This window comes from Coregonus lavaretus, assembly GCF_964263955.1.
Source record: "Coregonus lavaretus genome assembly, contig: HAP1_SCAFFOLD_448, whole genome shotgun sequence".
Classification (NCBI taxonomy): Eukaryota; Metazoa; Chordata; class Actinopteri; order Salmoniformes; family Salmonidae; genus Coregonus; species Coregonus lavaretus.
The window spans coordinates 51,300-71,769 of record NW_028163708.1 but is presented as its reverse complement, the minus strand read 5'-3'; the positions used below and the strand labels follow the sequence as shown (position 1 = coordinate 71,769).

Here is a 20,470-nt window from a genome sequence, read left to right as displayed (position 1 = left end):
TTCCTGCAGGCGGCCTGCAGCACAAGATTTCGCTTTACGCGGATGATGTCTTGCTCTACATATCCAACCCTGAGAAATCCCTTCCTCCCATCTTAGATACAATTGCTCAGTATGGCACGTTTTCAGGTTATAAGATTAATTTTAACAAATCCACTGTCTGCCCTCTCAATATTATACTCACCAGTTCTATGAAGACACTATGCCCATTCCAATGGAAGACACAGGGGTTTCAATACCTTGGGATATTCATAACACCAGATCTGAATAGGCTTTTCAAAGAGAATTATCTTCCACTCCTGGATCAAATCAAGAACAACCTCCAAACCTGGATCTCCCTCCCAATTAGCTTAGTAGGAAGAATTAATGTAATCCGTATGAACATCCTCCCTAGACTGAACTATTTATTTCAGATGCTCCCATGCTATCTCCCAGCTTCCTTTTTCAAAACAATTAACCAAAGCATCACCAAATTTATATGGGGCAATAAAAAACCTAGGATCAAGCTTTCCACTCTATCGAAACCTGAATCTAAGGGTGGTCTTGCCCTTCCCTCCCTTCAATTGTACTACTGGTCTGCCCAAATCCGCAACATGCTAACATGGATCACAAACAGACAAGAGTCAACGTGGAGCCAGATAGAAGCCCAATCTTGTGGTTCATTGCCACTAAGCTCAACTATATTCATTGATAACTTTAGTGAAGTGGGCAACATAGCCAAAACATTTGTGATTTACAGTACCCTACGAGCGTGGAGGGACTGTAAGAAATACTTGGGCATCTCCTCCCAAATATGTTCTCACTCGCCTATAGTAGGCAACCCAGACTTGCCAAAAGCCCTGAGAGATGCCAACTTTAATCTTTGGCATACTCTAGGAATCAGGACCTTTTCAGACCTATTTCATCAGAAGACCACTACACTGAAATCCTTTCAAGAGCTCTGCAATGAATTCAATGTGCCAAGATCCCATTTTTTTAAATATCTACAAATTAGACATGTCATCTCCTCATTTACTTCCAAGAGGAGGTTTAGAACTCAGTTGAATGAAGTTGAAACCCTTCTTGTCACAGCACAATCCATTAAAGGCAAAATATCCTATATCTATAGACTCCTTTCTGAGAAAGGAGGATCCTCCTTTACTCCTTTGAAAATAATATGGGAAAAGGACCTTGGTCTGACTATCAGTGATGAGTTATGGGCGGAGGTTTGCGACAGGGTATACTGCTCCTCTACTAATGTAAAAATGAAAGAATCTAATTACAAATTTTTGTACAAATTTTATTACACTCCCCTGAGACTCCATAAAATGAAAACAGACATTTCTCCTAATTGTAATAGATGTACCTCTGAAAGTGGAACCTATATGCATGTATTTTGGAGCTGCAGAGAGATTGCCAGATTTTGGCAATCTATACATACTGCTGCACAGAAAATACTAGATGTACAGTTTGATATGACCCCGTGTCTCTATCTTCTTAATGCCCAGCAGGACTTTGTTCTTGATCCTGACAGAGAAAATTTGATCATGACCATTACATACTTTGCTAAGAAATGTATTCTTCTATTGTGGGCCTCTAATACTTCTCCTACATTTAAAATGTGGATTGACCAGATTGTTGACTTTCTCCCTCTTGAAAAGCTCACTTATGACCTCCACAAGAGACAGCCCAAGTTTGATAGACTCTGGTCTCCACTACTCAACTATATTTCAAATTGGACAGAGTGAATGGGGGAATCAGGGAGATGGGCAGATGCGTGTTGTGTAAGGTGCTGTAAAACCTAAAAACTAATTATTGGCTCGTCATCTCAGCTAAGGCTGGAAATAGCTAATAAGAACCTTGATAGTGCTGCTGCAAGTTCTATAATTTAAATTTTGTTATAATTATTATTTGTGTGTGTATGTATGTATGTATGTATGTATGTATATATATGTATGTATATATATATACATATATAAAACAATTTTTTATTATTATTATTTTTTTATTTTATTTTTTAAGTCACATCTGTGAATGTGGAATGTGTTTGGTTGGTTGATTGAAAACTTAATAAAACTTTAAATAAATAAAAAAAAATAATAATAAAAAAAAAAAAAAAAAAAAAAAAAAAATCATACAATCAAGCCAAGTATAAAAAGATGCTTCAAATTAAAACCGAGATGACTGTATTAAAATATAAACAGTAGGCTATAGGCCTATTTAAATAAATGTCATGTTCAATTGAAAAAAAAAAAATTGTTAAATGTAAATGTAAGTGGGGGCTTCTGTCTCTTATTAGTGGCGTGACTCAAAAAATTATATACATATGTAAGTTAAAGAACAATCACACTCTGTATTGACTATATTCACTATCCAGACATATATCTGGAGTATCAAGTATCAATCATGTTCATTCTGTTTTACCTTTATCATTTCATAACACATTATAAAACATATCAATTAATACTTAAACATGGTTTAAACATGTCATGGCCATAACCCATTCTCAACCACATACATTTAAGCCAATCCCCAAAAGCATCCTCCCAGGACCCTTGAGATTATGTGCATGTGGCTATGTGTCAAGGTCATAAGGTCATAAGCACAAACAAATGATAACACTAGTTCCATTGTTACTCCAATCTCCACACAGCCACCACGAGGAGTTGTATCTCCATCACACGTCATTGACATACCCAGACCAGCTGCAGGGAGTTATCAAAAGCACAGCGTTTGCACTAAAGAAATGTCTCTGCTCTGTTTTAACCCTTCAACTGGTTCTCAATCCATAAGCATTTAAGGCATATACAGTGGGGAGAACAAGTATTTGATACACTGCCGATTTTGCAGGTTTTCCTACTTACAAAGCATGTAGAGGTCTGTAATTTTTATCATAGGTACACTTCAACTGTGAGAGACGGAATCTAAAACAAAAATCCAGAAAATCACATTGTATGATTTTTAAGTAATCAATTTGCATTTTATTGCATGACATAAGTATTTGATACATCAGAAAAGCAGAACTTAATATTTGATACAGAAACCTTTGTTTGCAATTACAGAGATCATATGTTCCCTGTAGTTCTTGACCAGGTTTGCACACTCTGCAGCAGGGATTTTGGCCCACTCATCCATACAGACCTTCTCCAGATCATTCAGCTTTCGGGGCTGTCGCTGGGCAATACGGACTTTCAGCTCCCTCCAAAGATTTTCTATTGGGTTCAGGTCTGGAGACTGGCTAGGCCACTCCAGGACCTTGAGATGCTTCTTACGGAGCCACTCCTTAGTTGCCCTGGCTGTGTGTTTCGGGACGTTGTCATGCTGGAAGACCCAGCCATGACCCATCTTCAATGCTCAGTATCACATGTTGGCTACTCACGAGGCTACGTGCATTTCTCTAAGTGGGGCTTCTGTCTCTTATTAGTGGCGTGACTCAAAAAATTATATACATATGTAAGTTAAAGAACAATCACACTCTGTATTGACTATATTCACTATCCAGACATATATCTGGAGTACAAAGTATCAATCATGTTCATTCTGTTTTACCTTTATCATTTCATAACACATTATAAAACATATCAATTAATACTTAAACATGGTTTAAACATGTCATGGCCATAACCCATTCTCAACCACATACATTTAAGCCAATCCCAAAAAGCATCCTCCCAGGACCCCTGAGATTATGTGCATGTGGCTGTGTGTCAAGGTCATAAGGTCATAAGCACAAACAAATGATAACACTAGTTCCATTGTTACTCCAATCTCCACACAGCCATCACCAGGAGTTGTATCTCCATCACATGTCATTGACATACCCAGACCAGCTGCAGGGAGTTATCAAAAAGCACAGCGTTTGCACTAAAAGAAATGTCTCTGCTCTGTTTTAACCCTTCCACTGGTTCTCAATCCATAAGCATTTAAGGCATATGGGTGTTTAATTCTACAATATGTGTACTAGAAAATCATCCATATATAGAAAATCATCCATATATAGAAAATCATCCATATATAGAAAATCATCCATATATAGAAAATCATCCATATATAGAAAATCATCCATATATAGAAAATCATCCATATATAAAAAATCATCCATAAGGGATAAAGAGTCTGAAAGGTGTTTTGACCGAGGTGAGTGCTACAGGTCTGTCGTTGCATTGCATTGACTCCACATTACTGGCCTGTATGAAAAAGGAGCCTTGTGTTTAAAAAAAATTCCCTACAAATCATCCATTATGTTTGGAACAAGGATGTTAAGTAATACTGCCAGACAACACAGTAAATAGATAAACGTTTTGGTCAAATCCACAACACTGAGTGAAACCCTCTTTTAAAGTATTGTGGATTCAGCATCGTGTTGTGGCCGTTGTCCAGGGCAACCTAGAAGCGTTCATGTGTCCTTGATGATCATTCTATAAATGTTTCTATAGGTGTTCCATCATTTACAAATTAGATGCAGGCGTAAAATATTTATCAGTGTGTGTTCTCGTCAGGTGAGCACAGCCATTAGGCATCGCTCCTGTGTGTGTTCTCTGGTGTATAAATCAGTTCACTTGAGGTGGTAAAGCATTTCCCACAGTCAGCGCAGTGGTACGGTTTCTCTCAGGTGTGTATTCTCTTGTGTGACGCCAATGGTTCCTGACTTAGTGAATCTCTTCCCACATTCATCACAGCTGTGAAGTTTCTCTCCGGTGTGAATCCTCCTGTTGTACGTCAACCCCCGGGCCTGAGTAAATCTCTTTTCACACTCTGAGCAGCTGTACGGCCTCTTTAATGTGTGGATTCTCTGGTGATTCCTTAAGGAATCGGATCTTGAAAAACTGAGTCCACACTCGTTCAGCTTTAATGATTGTTTTTGGAGTGAGTTCGCAAATCACCTGACGTCACAAAACTCTTCTCACACTGATCACAGTTGTGCGGCTTCTCTCCTGTGTGCCTTCTCTTGTGTATTGTAAGGGCGGAGGGCTGGGCAAAACTTTTCCCACAGTCAGGGAAAGGGCAGTGGTATGGCCTCTCTCCTGTGTGTCTTCGCTGGTGAATTCGCAAGGTTGTCATTGCAGCAAAGTTGTTCCCACAGTCTGAGCAAGAGTATGGTTTCTCTCCCTTGTGAAGACGCTCATGTTCATTGAGAGAACATTGCCGAAGGAAGCTCTTGTCGCAGTGGGAGCAATGGTAAGGCTTCTCTCCAGTGTGTATAAGCTGGTGTTTCTTCAATGCGCCTTGCGTTGTGCAGCTCGACTCACACTGAGAGCAGTGGTACATCTTCTTCTCTGAATGTGTGAACTTGTGATCCTTTAAAGAGTCATGTCTTGAAAAGCTCTTCTTGCAGTCAGAGCAGTGATAGGGTTTCTCTCCTGTGTGTATTCTTCGGTGTATCCCAAGATTGGTTCTATGTGCAAACTTCTGCCCACATTCAGAGCACTCATACGGTTTCTCTCCAGTGTGAATCCGCATATGACTTTCCAGTGCCCTGGCAGAGGACAGACTAGCACCGCACTGGGAGCAGCAGTGAGGTTTATCTTCTGTGTGTCTGACCTCATGTTCTTTAAGAGATCTGTTGTTAGAGAAACTCCGCTCGCACTTAGAGCAGTGGTATGGCTTTTCTCCTGTGTGAATTTGCATATGATTTTTCAGGTGATCTGACCTTCCAAAACTCCTCTGGCAAACATTGCAGCTGTGTGATTTCTCTCCTGTGTGAATTCTCTGGTGTTTGTACTGGGCTGAACTAGTGCCAAAGCTCAACTTACAGTGGGAACAGTGGAAGGGTTTCTGTCCAGTGTGTGTTCGCTTATGCTGCTCTAGAGAATGAGATGATCCTAGCTTCTTGCCACACTTGGGGCATTGGTAGAGTTTCTCTCCAGTGTGCACTATGTTATGTCGCCAGAGTCCACTCTTAACAGCAAACCTCTTCCCACACTCAGTACATTGGTGGGGCTTCTCTCCGGTATGTCTAAGCTGGTGACATCTTAAAGCAGATGACTGTCGAAAGCTTTTCCCACAGTCAGTGCATTGGTAAGGTTTCTCCTCTGTGTGAATCCTCTGATGTATTCTGAGTGACTTAGCAGAGGAAAAGCTTCCCCCGCACTGCTCACAGTGGTGAGGCTTCTCTCCTGTGTGTATTCGTTTGTGTTCAAACAGTGTTGAGGCTTCTTTGAAACTCTTCCCACACTCAGAGCAGTGGAACGGTCTCTCTCCACTGTGAGTCCGCTGGTGAGCTTTTAAGCTTTGTGAAGTAACAAATCTCTTCCCGCAGTCAGAGCAGCAGTGGGGTTTTTCACCAGTGTGTTTTATTCTCTCATGTATCCGTAACCCACTGGAGTATCTAAATCTCTGCCCACATTCTGAGCACTGGTACGGTTTTTCTCCAGTGTGGATACGCATGTGTCCTTCCAGTGCACTGGCAGAGCAGAGGCTCGCTCCGCACTGGGAGCAGCAGTGAGGTTTTTCTACTGAGTGTATGATCTGGTGTGCCTTCAGATTTAATCTCTGAATGAATCTCTTCCCACATTGATCACAGCTATAAGGTTTATCTCCAGTATGAATTCTCTGGTGTCTTTTAAGGTCTGCTGAAGAGGTGTAACTCTTACCACAGTCAGAGCAGCAGTGAGATTTCTTCCTTGTGGGTCTCTGCTGTTGTTTCTTGAGGTGTTCTGATCTGGGGAGACTTTTCTCTGCCTCCTCAGCATCAAGATGTTGTTTAGCCTTCCAAGATGACAAGCTTCTACTGAGAGAGTGACGGTTAGGACTGTCCCCTGTGAAGCAAAGACAGACAGTTATGGTTCCTTCTCCATATCGAAGCCAGATTTTCACACTCTTGTAACCGAATTTAAGTATTTCAATCTTCAATGTAAAATCCTATTAAATCTTCAATGTCAATGTATCCAAGGGTGTAGGAGTGCTTGTAACGATTATATTTAAACAGATTGTATTTAGTGGTAATTAATGACATATGGGGAGTGTCCCAAAATAAAAATAAATGTATGTAAGAGCATAAACCCACTTATCTCCAGTGATTTCCTGCAGTCGACCAGCCGCACAGACACCCTCTTCAGACCCAGCAGTAAGGGGCTACCGGGAGAGGTACGACCCAGGGACTCTGGGAGGGGTAAGGGGGAGGAGGGTTGGAGGGAGGATGAGACAGATGTTTCCTGTTAACCCAAAAAGAGAGTAGGGGGTGTTGTCATATTGGTACATTGAGAGTAAAACACCACAATAAAAATGAAATAACACATATGGAATCATGTAGTAACCCCCCCAAAAAGTGTTAAACAAATCAAAATATATTTTATATTTGAGATTCTTCAAATAGCCACCCTTTGCCTTGACAGCTTTGCACACTCTTGGCATTCTCTCGGAGAGTGGGGCGGCAGGTAGCTTAGCGGTTAAGAGCCTTGTGCCAGTAACCGAAAGGTCGCTGGTTCTAATCCCCGAGCCGACTAGGTGAAAAATCTGTCGATGTGCCCTTGAGCAAGGCACTTAACCCTAATTGGTCCTGTAAAATAAGAGCTTCTGCTAAATGACTCAAATGTAAAAATGTAAGTTGATCATATAAATGACGTCTCTTTTGAGCCTGAACTTCCTCAAACTAAAGGGCAGCGTACTGGCCATCGCTGTCCTCCTCCCGACCTGGCGTGTTGCTTGGCGGGGTTGCTCGCCCAGGCAAGCCTGGGGCTTTACTTGGGGGCTCCTTTGGGAGGGTCTCTTTTAGAGCGAGTGTCTCTTTTAACGGCCATTTCAGCGATTTGTGGAACAGTGAAGAGTCAGATTTTGTATTCGGGAATAGAAGTCAGGTTGTTGACTAGACTGAGGTCTTAAATAACAGAAATATGACCGTTTACCTCAATTAGCGGCTGTGCTAGCTTGCTGACGAAAGTTCGTTAGTTGAATGCGGCCCTCTAATGTCAAGTCGCGTTTACAGCGATTATAACGCTTATTTCACTGTTATGAAGAGAAAAAGAGATGAATAACCTTGTTTCGGACATTCTGCCGACCAAGTTAACCGAAACTGTGTCAAAGGAGCAGACAAATATGCCCGGCTCTCCAGTTAGTAGCTCGTTCAGGAAAATCCGAGGCTTTGCTTGCGGCCTACTTTAGCAATCATCCATTCAGCAATTCACGGCCATTATTACCGTTCGGGAGGGCAATGAGATATGAAACGATGTCAACAATACTTAGTAAAGCGAAATTATTTAAACAATAAATTAAACTGTGCTCTAAATTAAACAAAGTGTGTCACAACCTGGTGAAGCTCCGGGAAACGTGTAACCCGCAGACGGGTTTTTAAAAATATATATATATTTTACATGCATCTAACTCACCTGATTCATTGTGGACACTCGTTTGCAGAGTTTGTGGTATAAATATTAGTTCAATAATATCTCTCAGTAACCGGAACCTGTGAAAACAGTATAGAAAATGACCTATAAATTCAGGCGAAGTGAACCAGATGAGATGTTTATCCCTAGTCTGTTGAATTGTAGATTAGGGAGGTAGCGGGCCGTTATATCTCCGCCTAAAGTCACGAGAGAAAAGACAGACTCCGACTTCACATCCATTCGACTGAAAACATTTCCTTCACATGACCAATCTGTCTGCAGCAGCTCACAAAATGGTTGCCAAAAGGCGGATCTTTTTTTTCAAAATAAGAGTCGTCCTGCAATGACAAGCGAAGTTGATCGATTTTTGAAGCACTCTAATGCAGTAAACTGTGCATTGCAACCGCATAGGGGGGAAAACATAGATAATTTGATGCATTTAAAAAAAAAGTACTTTATTACACTGATCACAAATATTAATGCAACATGTAGTGTTGGTCCCATGTTTCAGGAGCTGAAATAAAAAATCCGATTTTTTTTTAAATATACGCACGAAAGCTTATTTCTCTCAGATTTTGTGCATAATTTTGTTTACATCCCTGTTAGTGAGCATTTCTCCTTTGCCAAGATGATCCATCCAGGTGTGGCATATAAAAAAAGCTGATTAATCAACACAGGTGCAACTTGTACTGGGGACAATAAAAGACCACTCTAAAATGTGCAGTTTAGTCACAGAACACAATGCCACAGATGTCTCAAGTTTTGAGGGAGCTTACAATTGGCAGACTGACTGCAGGAATGTCCACCAGAGCTGTTGCCAGATAATTGAATGTTCATTTCTCTACCATAAGCTGCCTCCAACGTCGTTTTAAAGAATTTGGCCGCATGTCCAACCGGCCTCACAACCTCAGACCACTTATAACCACGCCAGCCCAGGACCTCCACATCCGTTTTCTTTACCTGTGGGATCGTCTGAGGGGTGGTGCTGTCTGTAATAAAGCCATTTTGTGGGGAAACGCTCATTCTGATTGGCTGGGCCTGGCTCCCAAGTGGGTGGGCCTATGCCCCTGCCCAGTCTTGTGAAATTCATAGATTAGGGCCTAATGAATTTATTATCAATTGACTGAAACTGTGGGTTTGCACAACTGAAGAATTTCTGTACAAAAAATACATCTCAGGGAAGCTCATCTGTGTGCTCGTCGTCCTCACCAGGGTCTTGACCCGACTTCAGCGGGCAAATGCTCACCTTCGATGGCCACTGGTACACTGGAGAAGTGTGCTCTTCACGGATGAATCCCGGTTTCAACCCTACTGGGCAGATGGCAGACAGAGTGTATGGCATTGTGTGTGCGAGCAGTTTGCTGATGTCAATGTTGTGAACAGAGTGTCCCATGGTGGTGGTGGGGTTATGGTATGGGCAGGCATAAGCTATGGAAAATGAACACAATTGCATTTTATCGATGGCAATTTTAATGCACAGAGATACCACGACGAGATCCTGAGGCCCATTGTCGTGCCATTCATCCGCCGCCATCACCTCATGTTTCAGCAAGATAAATCACGGCCCCATGTTGCAAGGATCTGTACACAATTCCTGGAAGCTGAAAATGGCCCAGTTCTTCCATGGCCTGCAAACTCACCAGATATGTCACCCATTGAGCATGTTTGGGATGCTCTGGAACGACAGCGTGTTCCAGTTCCCGCCAATATCCAGCAAGTTCGCACAGCCATTGAAGAGGAGTGGGACAACATTCCACAGGCCACAATCAACAGTCTGATCAACTCTATGCGAAGGAGATGTGCCACACTGCATGAGGCAAATGGTAGTCACACCAGATACTGACTGGTTTTCTGATCCACGGCCCTTCCTTTTTTTTAAGGTATCTGTGAGGGGAGTAGAAGCTATTATGAGTATGATGGAAGTTAAGTTAAAGGTTAGTATGAACTGTTCAGATGCATATCTATATTCCCAGTCACGTGAAATCCATAGATTAGGGCCTAATTTATATATTTCAATTGACTTATTTCCTTATATGAACTGTAACTCAGTAAAATCTTTGAAATTGTTGCGTGTTGCGTTTATATTTTGGGGTCTCAAAGTGTATCTCTGTACACAATGTAGGTCTACAGAGATAGGACAAGGGCATTGTTCATTTTGTCACCTATTTTAGATTTAGTTTGAGTCTTTATGACTAAAATACCTTTTAGTCTTAGTCATTTTCATACTTCTTAGTTTTAGTTGTTATCAGTCGACTAAAACGCTGAGACAATTTTAGTCTAGTTTAAGTCACAGTCATTTCATACCTATTTTAGTTCATTTTGTCTTATTGAACAGTTCATACTAACCTCTAACTTAACTTCCATCTCGATGGTGCAGCTGTATAACTTTTTGAGGATCTGAAGGCCCATGCCAATTATTTTCAGCCTGCTGAGGGGGAAGAGGTTGAGTTGAGTCCTTAGTGATGTGGACGCCAAGGAACCTGAAGCTCTTGACCCGCTCCACTACAGCCCCGTCGATGTGGATGGAGGCGTTGCTCTCCCCTCTTTCTCCTGTAGTCCACCATCAGCTCCTTGGTCTTACTGACGTTGAGGGAGAGGTTGTTGTCCTGGCAACACCCTGCTAAGTCTCTGACCTCCTCCCTGTAGGCTGTCTCATCGCTGTCGGTGATCAGGCCTACCACCATCGCGTCGTCAGCAAACTTGATAAGGATGTGGAAGTCTTGCGCGGCCAAGCAGTTGTGTATGAACAGAGAGTACAGGAAGGGACTAAGTACGCACTCCTGAGGAACCCGGTATTAAGGGTCAGCATAGCGGATGTTTTGTTGCCTATTGTCACCACCTGGGAACGGCCCGTCAGGAAGTCCAGTTACAGACGGAGGTGTTCAGTCCCAGGATCCTTAGCTTAGTGATGAACTTGGAGGGCACTATAGTGTTGAACGCTGAGCTGTAGCCAGTGAACAGCATTCTTACATAGGTGTTCCCCTTGGCGTTCTTGGGCATAGGGACTATGGTGGTCTGCTTGAAACATGTAGGTATTACAGACTGGGTCAGGCAGAGGTTGAAAATGTAATTGAAGATACTTGTCAGCTGGTCAGTGCATTCTCTGAGGACATGTCCTGGTATTCCGTCTGGCAACGCGCCTTGCGAATGTTAACCTGTTTAAAGGTCTTACATCGACTACAGAGACCGAGATCACAATGTTGTCCGGAACAGCTGGTGCTCTCATGCATGGTTCAGTGTTGCTTGCCTAGAAGTGAGCTTAGAAGGCATTTAGCTCGTCTGGTAGGCTTGCATTACTTGGCAGCTCGCGGCTGGGTTTCCCTTTGTAATCTGTGATAGTTTGCAAGCCCTGCCACATCCAACGAGCATCAGAGCTGGCGTGTGAGGATTTGATCTTAGTCTTGAATTGATGCTTTGCCTGTTTGATGGCTCGTCGGGGGTCGTAGCGGGAATTCTTATAAGCGTCTGGGTCAGTGTCCCTCCTTGAAAGCGGCAGTTCTAGCTTTTAGCTCAGTGCGGATTTTGCCTGTAATCCATGGCTTCTGGTTGGGGTATGTACGTACAGTCACTGTGGGGATGTCGTCGTCGATGCACTTATTAATGAAGCAATCAGATCGAGCAGGTCTGCCTTGTCAACTATCACAATTTATTCCAAGCACTGGTCACTAGATAATAGGGCTGTTACTGAGAGAAACTGTTCCTGGTCACTAGATAATAGGGCTGTCACTGAGAGAAACTGTTCCTGGTCACTAGATAATAGGGCTGTCACTGAGAGAAACTGTTCCTGGTCACTAGATAACAGGGCTGGTCTTTAATAAACTTTCTGCGCACACTGTCTTTAATAAACAGGTTTGCTTTATCATTTGAATGCAGCCGTTCCACACTTGCCCTTACAAAAATGAATTTGTTGCTGCAAACTTCCCGCAAGTTTGTGGCAAATTTGCTGCATACTAAATAGTGTGCCACAAAATGTTGCCAGAAGTTTGCAAACTTTTGGCAACAATAATGTTTATTGCCGCTAGTGTCAAACAGTTCACCAGAGTTTTTTTTCTAGCAAACAATTCACTCAAGATTTTATTTTAATCTATGGCAAACCTGTGGTGACAAGATCATGCACTGCCACTAGTCGCAAACAGTTTATCAGAAGTTGTTTCTGGTGAACACATGAGTTCGAAGACCAGTAACTATTGATGACCAATCAGGGGAATTAGAAACATCTGTTGGAAAATGGAAACCATGCTATCTAGATAGCTCCCTAGCAAAGTTGTCAGGTGAATGTCTAACTTATTGATTTAACTTCCAAATAAAATGTCAATTGTGTTAGCTAATTGATGACTGATTAGCAATGTCATGTTTTATAGGATGGAGTGAAACTCATTGCTAGCTATATCTTTTTCAACCTGTCAGTGCCACTGACTGGCTAGTTAGCTAGCGGTTAGCGCTAGTTAACGTTAGCTAAATTATATTTGCACAATTAATGTGATAGCTAGCTAGCTTTTCTGGATATTTTAAAAACTTCTATTTTTTGGTGATGACATTCCTGTCTTAATACCCATATGCATGTCAATATACAGTGGGGGAAAAAAGTATTTAGTCAGCCACCAATTGTGCAAGTTCTCCCACTTAAAAAGATGAGAGATGCCTGTAATTTTCATCATATGTACACTTCAACTATGACAGACAAATTGAGAAAAAAAAATCCAGAAAATCACATTGTAGGATTTTTAATGAATTTATTTGCAAATTATGGTGGAAAATAAGTATTTGGTCACCTACAAACAAGCAAGATTTCTGGCTCTCACAGACCTGTAACTTCTTCTTTAAGAGGCTCCTCTGTCCTCCACTCGTTACCTGTATTAATGGCACCTGTTTGAACTTGTTATCAGTATAAAATACACCTGTCCACAACCTCAAACAGTCACACTCCAAACTCCACTATGGCCAAGACCAAAGAGCTGTCAAAGGACACCAGAAACAAAATTGTAGACCTGCACCAGGCTGGGAAGACTGAATCTGCAATAGGTAAGCAGCTTGGTTTGAAGAAATCAACTGTGGGAGCAATTATTAGGAAATGGAAGACATACAACACCACTGATAATCTCCCTCGATCTGGGGCTCCACGCAAGATCTCACCCCGTGGGGTCAAAATGATCACAAGAACGGTGAGCAAAAATCCCAGAACCACACGGGGGGACCTAGTGAATGACCTGCAGAGAGCTGGGACCAAAGTAACAAAGCCTACCATCAGTAACACACTGCGCCGCCAGGGACTCAAATCCTGCTGTGTCCCCCTGCTTAAGCCAGTACATGTCCAGGCCCGTCTGAAGTTTGCTAGAGTGCATTTGGATGATCCAGAAGAGGATTGGGAGAATGTCATATGGTCAGATGAAACCAAAATATAACTTTTTGGTAAAAACTCAACTCATCGTGTTTGGAGTACAAAGAATGCTGGGTTGCATCCAAAGAACACCATACCTACTGTGAAGCATGGGTGTGGAAACATCATGCTTTGGGGCTGTTTTTCTGCAAAGGGACCAGGACGACTGATCCGTGTAAAGGAAAGAATGAATGGGGCCATGTATCGTGAGATTTTGAGTGAAAACCTCCTTCCATCAGCAAGGGCATTGAAGATGAAACGTGGCTGGGTCTTTCAGCATGACAATGATCCCAAACACACCGCCCGGGCAAGGAAGGAGTGGCTTCGTAAGAAGCATTTCAAGGTCCTGGAGTGGCCTAGCCAGTCTCCAGATCTCAACCCCATAGAAAATCTTTGGAGGGAGTTGAAAATCCGTGTTGCCCAGCGACAGCCCCAAAACATCACTACTCTAGAGGAGATCTGCATGGAGGAATGGGCCAAAATACCAGCAACAGTGTGTGAAAACCTTGTGAAGACTTACAGAAAACGTTTGACCTGTGTCATTGCCAACAAAGGGTATATAACAAAGTATTGAGAAACTTTTGTTATTGACCAAATACTTATTTTCCACCATAATTTGCAAATAAATTCATAGAAAATCCTACAATGTGATTTTCTGGAATTTCTTTTCTGATTTTGTCTGTCATAGTTGACGTGTACCTGTGATGAAAATTAAAGGCCTCTCTCATCTTTTTAAGTGGGAGAACTTGCACAATTGGTGGCTGACTAAATACTTTTTTACCCCACTGTAGTAGCGTCACTGTTCAGTAACATGCAAGTAAGCACAACAGCTAAGGTAGCCACAATATGACCTGACATTAAAGAATAAACAATATGATTAAATATACCTTAAATTCCACGTTATACAGTTCCAACTTAACATTGCCCATTCCTCAATCAACATTATTAATGGACTCTAAACTGGAATGAGATGATATAGAAGGATAATTAGTCCTCTCCCTCCTCGCATTAATAACGACTGATACATCTCTAGCTGTAATCATTGGCATGTTAGTGTTCGTTTGTACAGATCTCAAAATCAAACAAAACCCCCCACAAATTCTGACAAACTCCAACCATTGATTATGTAAGAATGGGCTGCCATCAGTCAGGATGTGGCGCAGAAGTTAATTGACAGCATGCCAGAATCAATCCCCGAAAAATGGGAAAACAACACCCCGTAACTATGGCTACAATAATTACTATGGCAACTAGGGGACCTAGAATGAAAAAAAACCTTAGACTTAAAAAAAACCTTAGACTTAAACACCGTTCAAATGACCATATCCCCCCCACACAATCTTTGCATCTCGTACGCTTAATGCCTTCCTGTATGTCTCTAATATTACCCATAGCTGTAGTTAAATTACCAAGATTCTGATGGTAGGTGTGTACAACATGTATCCCCTCCTACAATCGCACACACACCCCCTTGAGCAGCCGTAATAGCATCCGATGCTATGCGATTATCAATCGCATATTGTCTAATGAGGACCAACTCAGAAGCAATAGCTTGAAAACCCATGACAGCTACATTAACCTCTCTAGCAACATCATGACGTGTCAAAGCTATGATATAATGATTGGAACATTGTAATTCCGTATTTCCAAAAAATAGTCTTAAAAAACTAACTGAGTACGTGTTAGATATTCTAAAATCTTGAGGTATTGCGTTGTATCTAGTAGCCAAATCAATCGGATTCGTATTCTTTAAAAATATACAGTCGCGGTCAAAGGTTTTGAGAATGACACAAAATATTAATTTTCACAAAGTCTGCTGCCTCAGTTTTTATGATGGCAATTTGCATATACTCCAGAATGTTATGAAGAGTGATCAGATGAATTGCAATTCATTGCAAAGTCCCTCTTTGCCATGAAAATGAACTTAATCCCCCAAAAACATTTCCACTGCATTTCAGCCCTGCCACAAAAGGACCAGCTGACATCATGTCAGTGATTCTCTCGTTAACACAGGTGAGAGTGTTGACGAGGACAAGGCTGGAGATCACTCTGTCATGCTGATTGAGTTAGAATAACAGACTGGAAGCTTTAAAAGGAGGGTGGTGCTTGAAATCATTGTTCTTCCTCTGTTAACCATGGTTACCTGCAAGGAAACACGTGTCGTCATCATTGCTTTGCACAAAAAGGGCTTCACAGGCAAGGATATTGCTGCTAGTAAGATTGCACCTAAATCAACCATTTATCGGATCATCAAGAACTTCAAGGAGAGAGGTTCAATTGTTGTGAAGAAGGCTTCAGGGTGCCCAAGAAAGTCCAGAAAGCGCCAGGTCCGTCTCCTAAAGTTGATTCAGCTGCGGGATCGGGGCACCACCAGTGCAGAGCTTGCTCAGGAATGGCAGCAGGCAGGTGTGAGTGCATCTGCACGCACAGTGAGGCGAAGACTTTTGGAGGATGGCCTGGTGTCAAGAAGGGCAGCGAGGAAGCCACTTCTCTCCAGGAAAAACATCAGGGACAGACTGATATTCTGCAAAAGGTACAGGGATTGGACTGCTGAGGACTGGGGTAAAGTCATTTTCTCTGATGAATCCCCTTTCCGATAGTGTGGGGCATCCGTAAAAAAGCTTGTCCAGAGAAGACAAGGTGAGCGCTACCATCAGTCCTGTGTCATGCAAACAGTAAAGCATCCTGAGACCATTCATGTGTGGGATTGCTTCTCAGCCAAGGGAGTGGGCTCACTCACAATTTTGCCTAAGAACACAGCCATGAATAAAGAATGGTACCAACACATCCTCCGAGAGCAACTTCTCCCAACCATCCAAGAACAGTTTGGTGACGAACAAGGCCTTTTCCAGCATGATGGAGCGCCTTGCCATAAGGCAAAAGTGATAACTAAGTGGCTCAGGGAACAAAACATCGACATTTTGGGTCCATGGCCAGGAAACTCCCCAGAACTTAATCCCATTGAGAACTTGTGGTCAATCCTCAAGAGGCGGGTGGACAAACAAAAACCCACAAATTCTGACAAACTCCAAGCATTGATTATGCAAGAATGGGCTGCCATCAGTCAGGATGTGGCCCAGAAGTTAATTGACAGCATGCCAGGGCGGATTGCAGAGGTCTTGAAAAAGAAGGGTCAACACTGCAAATATTGACTCTTTGCATAAACTTAATCTAATTGTCAATAAAAGCCTTTGACACTTATGGAATGCTTGTAATTATACTTCAGTATACCATAGTAACATCTGAGAAAAATATCTAAAAACACTGAAGCAGCAAACTTTGTGAAGACCAATACTTGTGTCATTCTCAAAACTTCTGACCACGACTGTACATATCCCATAAATTCGGATGTCTCCCTTCTAAATCATCCCGTAATGTTTGTATTGACAAATTCAACAGGATGAACCACATAGATAAGGTTGTTTAAAGTACAGACTCCTCATATTCCCCTGAATAGTGGAGGAAGAGTAGTCCATATATTATTTTCACAACACCAAAAAAAAAAACCTGGAATCGGTAATGTTCCCACTTTTGAAATGCAATACTTTTCCCCCATATCCTTAAACATCATCATGAGACATAGAGAAGCTCTCAGAAATCTAACATCTATTGCTGAAAACTCTTCTCTTTCTCTTCCCTTTACGCACACATCAAATACAGAAGACGCATTTACCATAGCTGATACTTTAGTGGGTACAATTGATAAATCACTTGGAACTTGAATTACATGTTTATTATAGACAATCGGACATCTACTAATGGATGGAAAATGTTCCGGAATCGCAAATATGGTTGAATGGAACCTTGAATGAATCTATACCATTCTCCTGTCTTACAGAGATGTTAGTATAAATAACATATTGAGACATCTTATGAAGAATCCCATCATTCTTGACGATCATGTTATTTGGTTTTGCCTTATTGGTTTTGCCAATGTAAATGTTATTCGGCAAAATTATCGGTCTGACTGATTGTGCTCCCATCTCAGGATGAGTGTTCAATACATACTGATAAGCAAGAACGCATAGTGTTGGCAATTCTTCTGACCCCTGAAGTGGGACCGCCCAATAAGGAAATACATCCTTCTGACCCCTGAAGTGGGTCCGCCCAATAAGGAAATACATCCTTCTGACCCCTGAAGTGACTTTCAATGAAGTAATGCCCTCTTCTTTTTCTGTAGATAAAGGATATTGTTTAATAAAGACTGGATACTTATTTGGATCAATCTGTGCCTCATAAGGCGGAACATCAATTAACCCCACATGATTAGCATGTAAGGCCCATAACGAAGATGGTACCCCACTTAACATACATGGAGGACATAGAGTTATGACATTTTCCTTATAATAATAATAATAATATGCCATTTAGCAGACACTTTTATCCAAAGCGACATACAGTCATGTGCGCATACATTTTTACGTATGGGTGGTCCCAGGGATCGAACCCACTACACTGGCGTTACAAGCGCCGTGCTCTACCAATTGAGCTACAGAGGACCACTATCTATCTATACTAATCAATGGTTTGATGTCAATCTGTAAATCCTTTACAAAAAAAGATGCTTTGGCTCCAAACCATAAGACCAGATACAGTGAGGGAAAAAAGTATTTGATCCCTTGCTGATTTTGTACGTTTGCCCACTGACAAAGAAATGATCAGTCTATAATTTTAATGGTAGGTTTATTTGAACTGTGAGAGACAGAATAACAACAACAAAATCCAGAAAAACGCATGTCAAAAATGTTATAAATTGATTTGCATTTTAATGAGGGAAATAAGTATTTGACCCCCTCTCAATCAGAAAGATTTCTGGCTCCCAGGTGTCTTTTATACAGGTAACGAGCTGATATTAGGAGCACACTCTTTAAGGGAGTGCTCCTAATCTCAGCTTGTTACCTGTATAAAAGACACCTGTCCACAGAAGCAATAAATCAATCAGATTCCAAACTCTCCACCATGGCCAAGACCAAAGACCAAAGAGCTCTCCAAGGATGTCAGGGACAAGATTGTAGACCTACACAAGGCTGGAATGGGCTACAACACCATCACCAAGCAGCTTGGTGAGAAGGTGACAACAGTTGGTGCAATTATTCGCAAATGGAAGAAACACAAAATAACTGTCAATCTCCCTCGGCCTGGGGCTCCATGCAAGATCTCACCTCGTGGAGTTGCAATGATCATGAGAACGGTGAGGAATCAGCCCAGAACTACATGGGAATATCTTGTCAATGATCTCAAGGCAGCTGGGACCATAGTCACCAAGAAAACAATTGGTAACAAACCATGCCGTGAAGGACTGAAATCCTGCAGCGCCCGCAAGGTCCCCCTGCTCAAGAAAGCACATATACAAGCCCGTCTGAAGTTTGCCAATGAACATCTGAATGATTCAGAGGAGAACTGGGTGAAAGTGTTGTGGTCAGATGAGACCAAAATTGAGCTCTTTGGCATCAACTCAACTCGCCGTATTTGGAGGAGGAGGAATGCTGCCTATGACCCCAAGAACACCATCCCCACCGTCAAACATGGAGGTGGAAACATTATGCTTTGGGGGTGTTTTTCTGCTAAGGGGACAGGACAACTTCCCCGCATCAAAGGGACGATGGACGGGGCCATGTACTGTCAAATGTTGGGTGAGAACCTCCTTCCCTCAGCCAGGGCATTGAACATGGGTCGTGGATGGGTATTCCAGCATGACAATGACCCAAAACACACGGCCAAGGCAACAAAGGAGTGGCACAAGAAGAAGCACATTAAGGTCCTGGAGTGGCCTAGCCAGTCTCCAGATCTTAATCCCATAGAAAATCTGTGGAGGGAGCTGAAGGTTCGAGTTGCCAAACATCAGCCTCGATCTGCAAAGAGGAGTGGGACAAAATCTCTCCTGAGATGTGTGCAAACCTGGTGGCCAACTACAAGAAACGTCTGACCTCTGTGATTGCCAACAAGGGTTTTGCCACCAAGTACTAAGTCATGTTTTGCAGAGGGGTCAAATACTTATTTCGCTCATTAAAATGCAAATCAATTTATAACATTTTTGACCTGCGTTTTTCTGGATTTTTTTGTTGTTATTCTGTCTCTCACTGTTCAAATAAACCTACCATTAAAATTATAGACTGATCATTTCTTTGTCAGTGGGCAAACGTACAAAATCAGCAGGGGATCAAATACTTTTTTCCCTCACTGTAATACAGCTCTTGTTTCACTCCTCCCCTGTCGGTGATAAAACTATATATTTATTAAAAGAAGTAACCAAAGCATCAATATCGCGAAAAATTCATTTCTTACTGCACATACAAAAGTCTCAATACTATAAGGGTATATTTCCATAATAATAAAAGCCAGTGTGGTGATATGGAAAGATTTTGTGGAATTTCCTGCATTGTATCCACTTCAATTACTTTATCCAAAAAAAAGGCATATTTACAATCTTCATTGAAATTATCATTGCAGCCACCGCTGCATGGCAATGTGGTTTTTCGGCCAGTATGTACGTTGAGTGCTATTAGAAAATAATTGATATGCACAACTTGGCAGAATGTGTACCTCAATGCCCTCTGGTGAGCAAAAAAATGGTTGCATTAAGTTTACTTAGAAGGTCTCTTCCCATTAACGCCATCGGAGTCGTAGTTAATGTAAAGGAATGTTGAAATTAATATCCTCCAAATCAATTTGCAATGGGAGAGATATAGGATGAATTTGCGGAGTTCCACTCATTCTGATAGACTGGACCTTCTGAGTACTTAAAGGACACTTTAAATCTTGTTGCCATAAACATGACATAGTTGCCCCTGTATCA

The 20,470-nt window shown here is 41.9% G+C and overlaps 1 protein-coding gene across 1 annotated transcript; it reads right to left on the bottom strand.

Moving 5' to 3' along the window:
• Nucleotides 1-3,217: 3,217 nt before the first annotated feature.
• LOC311117843 (uncharacterized protein) lies at nucleotides 3,218-8,319 on the bottom strand. Its single transcript, XM_084192752.1, has 3 exons — nucleotides 8,301-8,319; nucleotides 6,983-7,130; nucleotides 3,218-6,734 (listed from the first exon to the last, which is right to left on the bottom strand). Exons 1-3 carry the CDS (start codon nucleotides 8,307-8,309, stop codon nucleotides 4,825-4,827), a joined length of 2,067 nt encoding a protein of 688 aa, XP_084048878.1. The 5' UTR covers nucleotides 8,310-8,319; the 3' UTR covers nucleotides 3,218-4,824.
• Nucleotides 8,320-20,470: the final 12,151 nt, after the last annotated feature.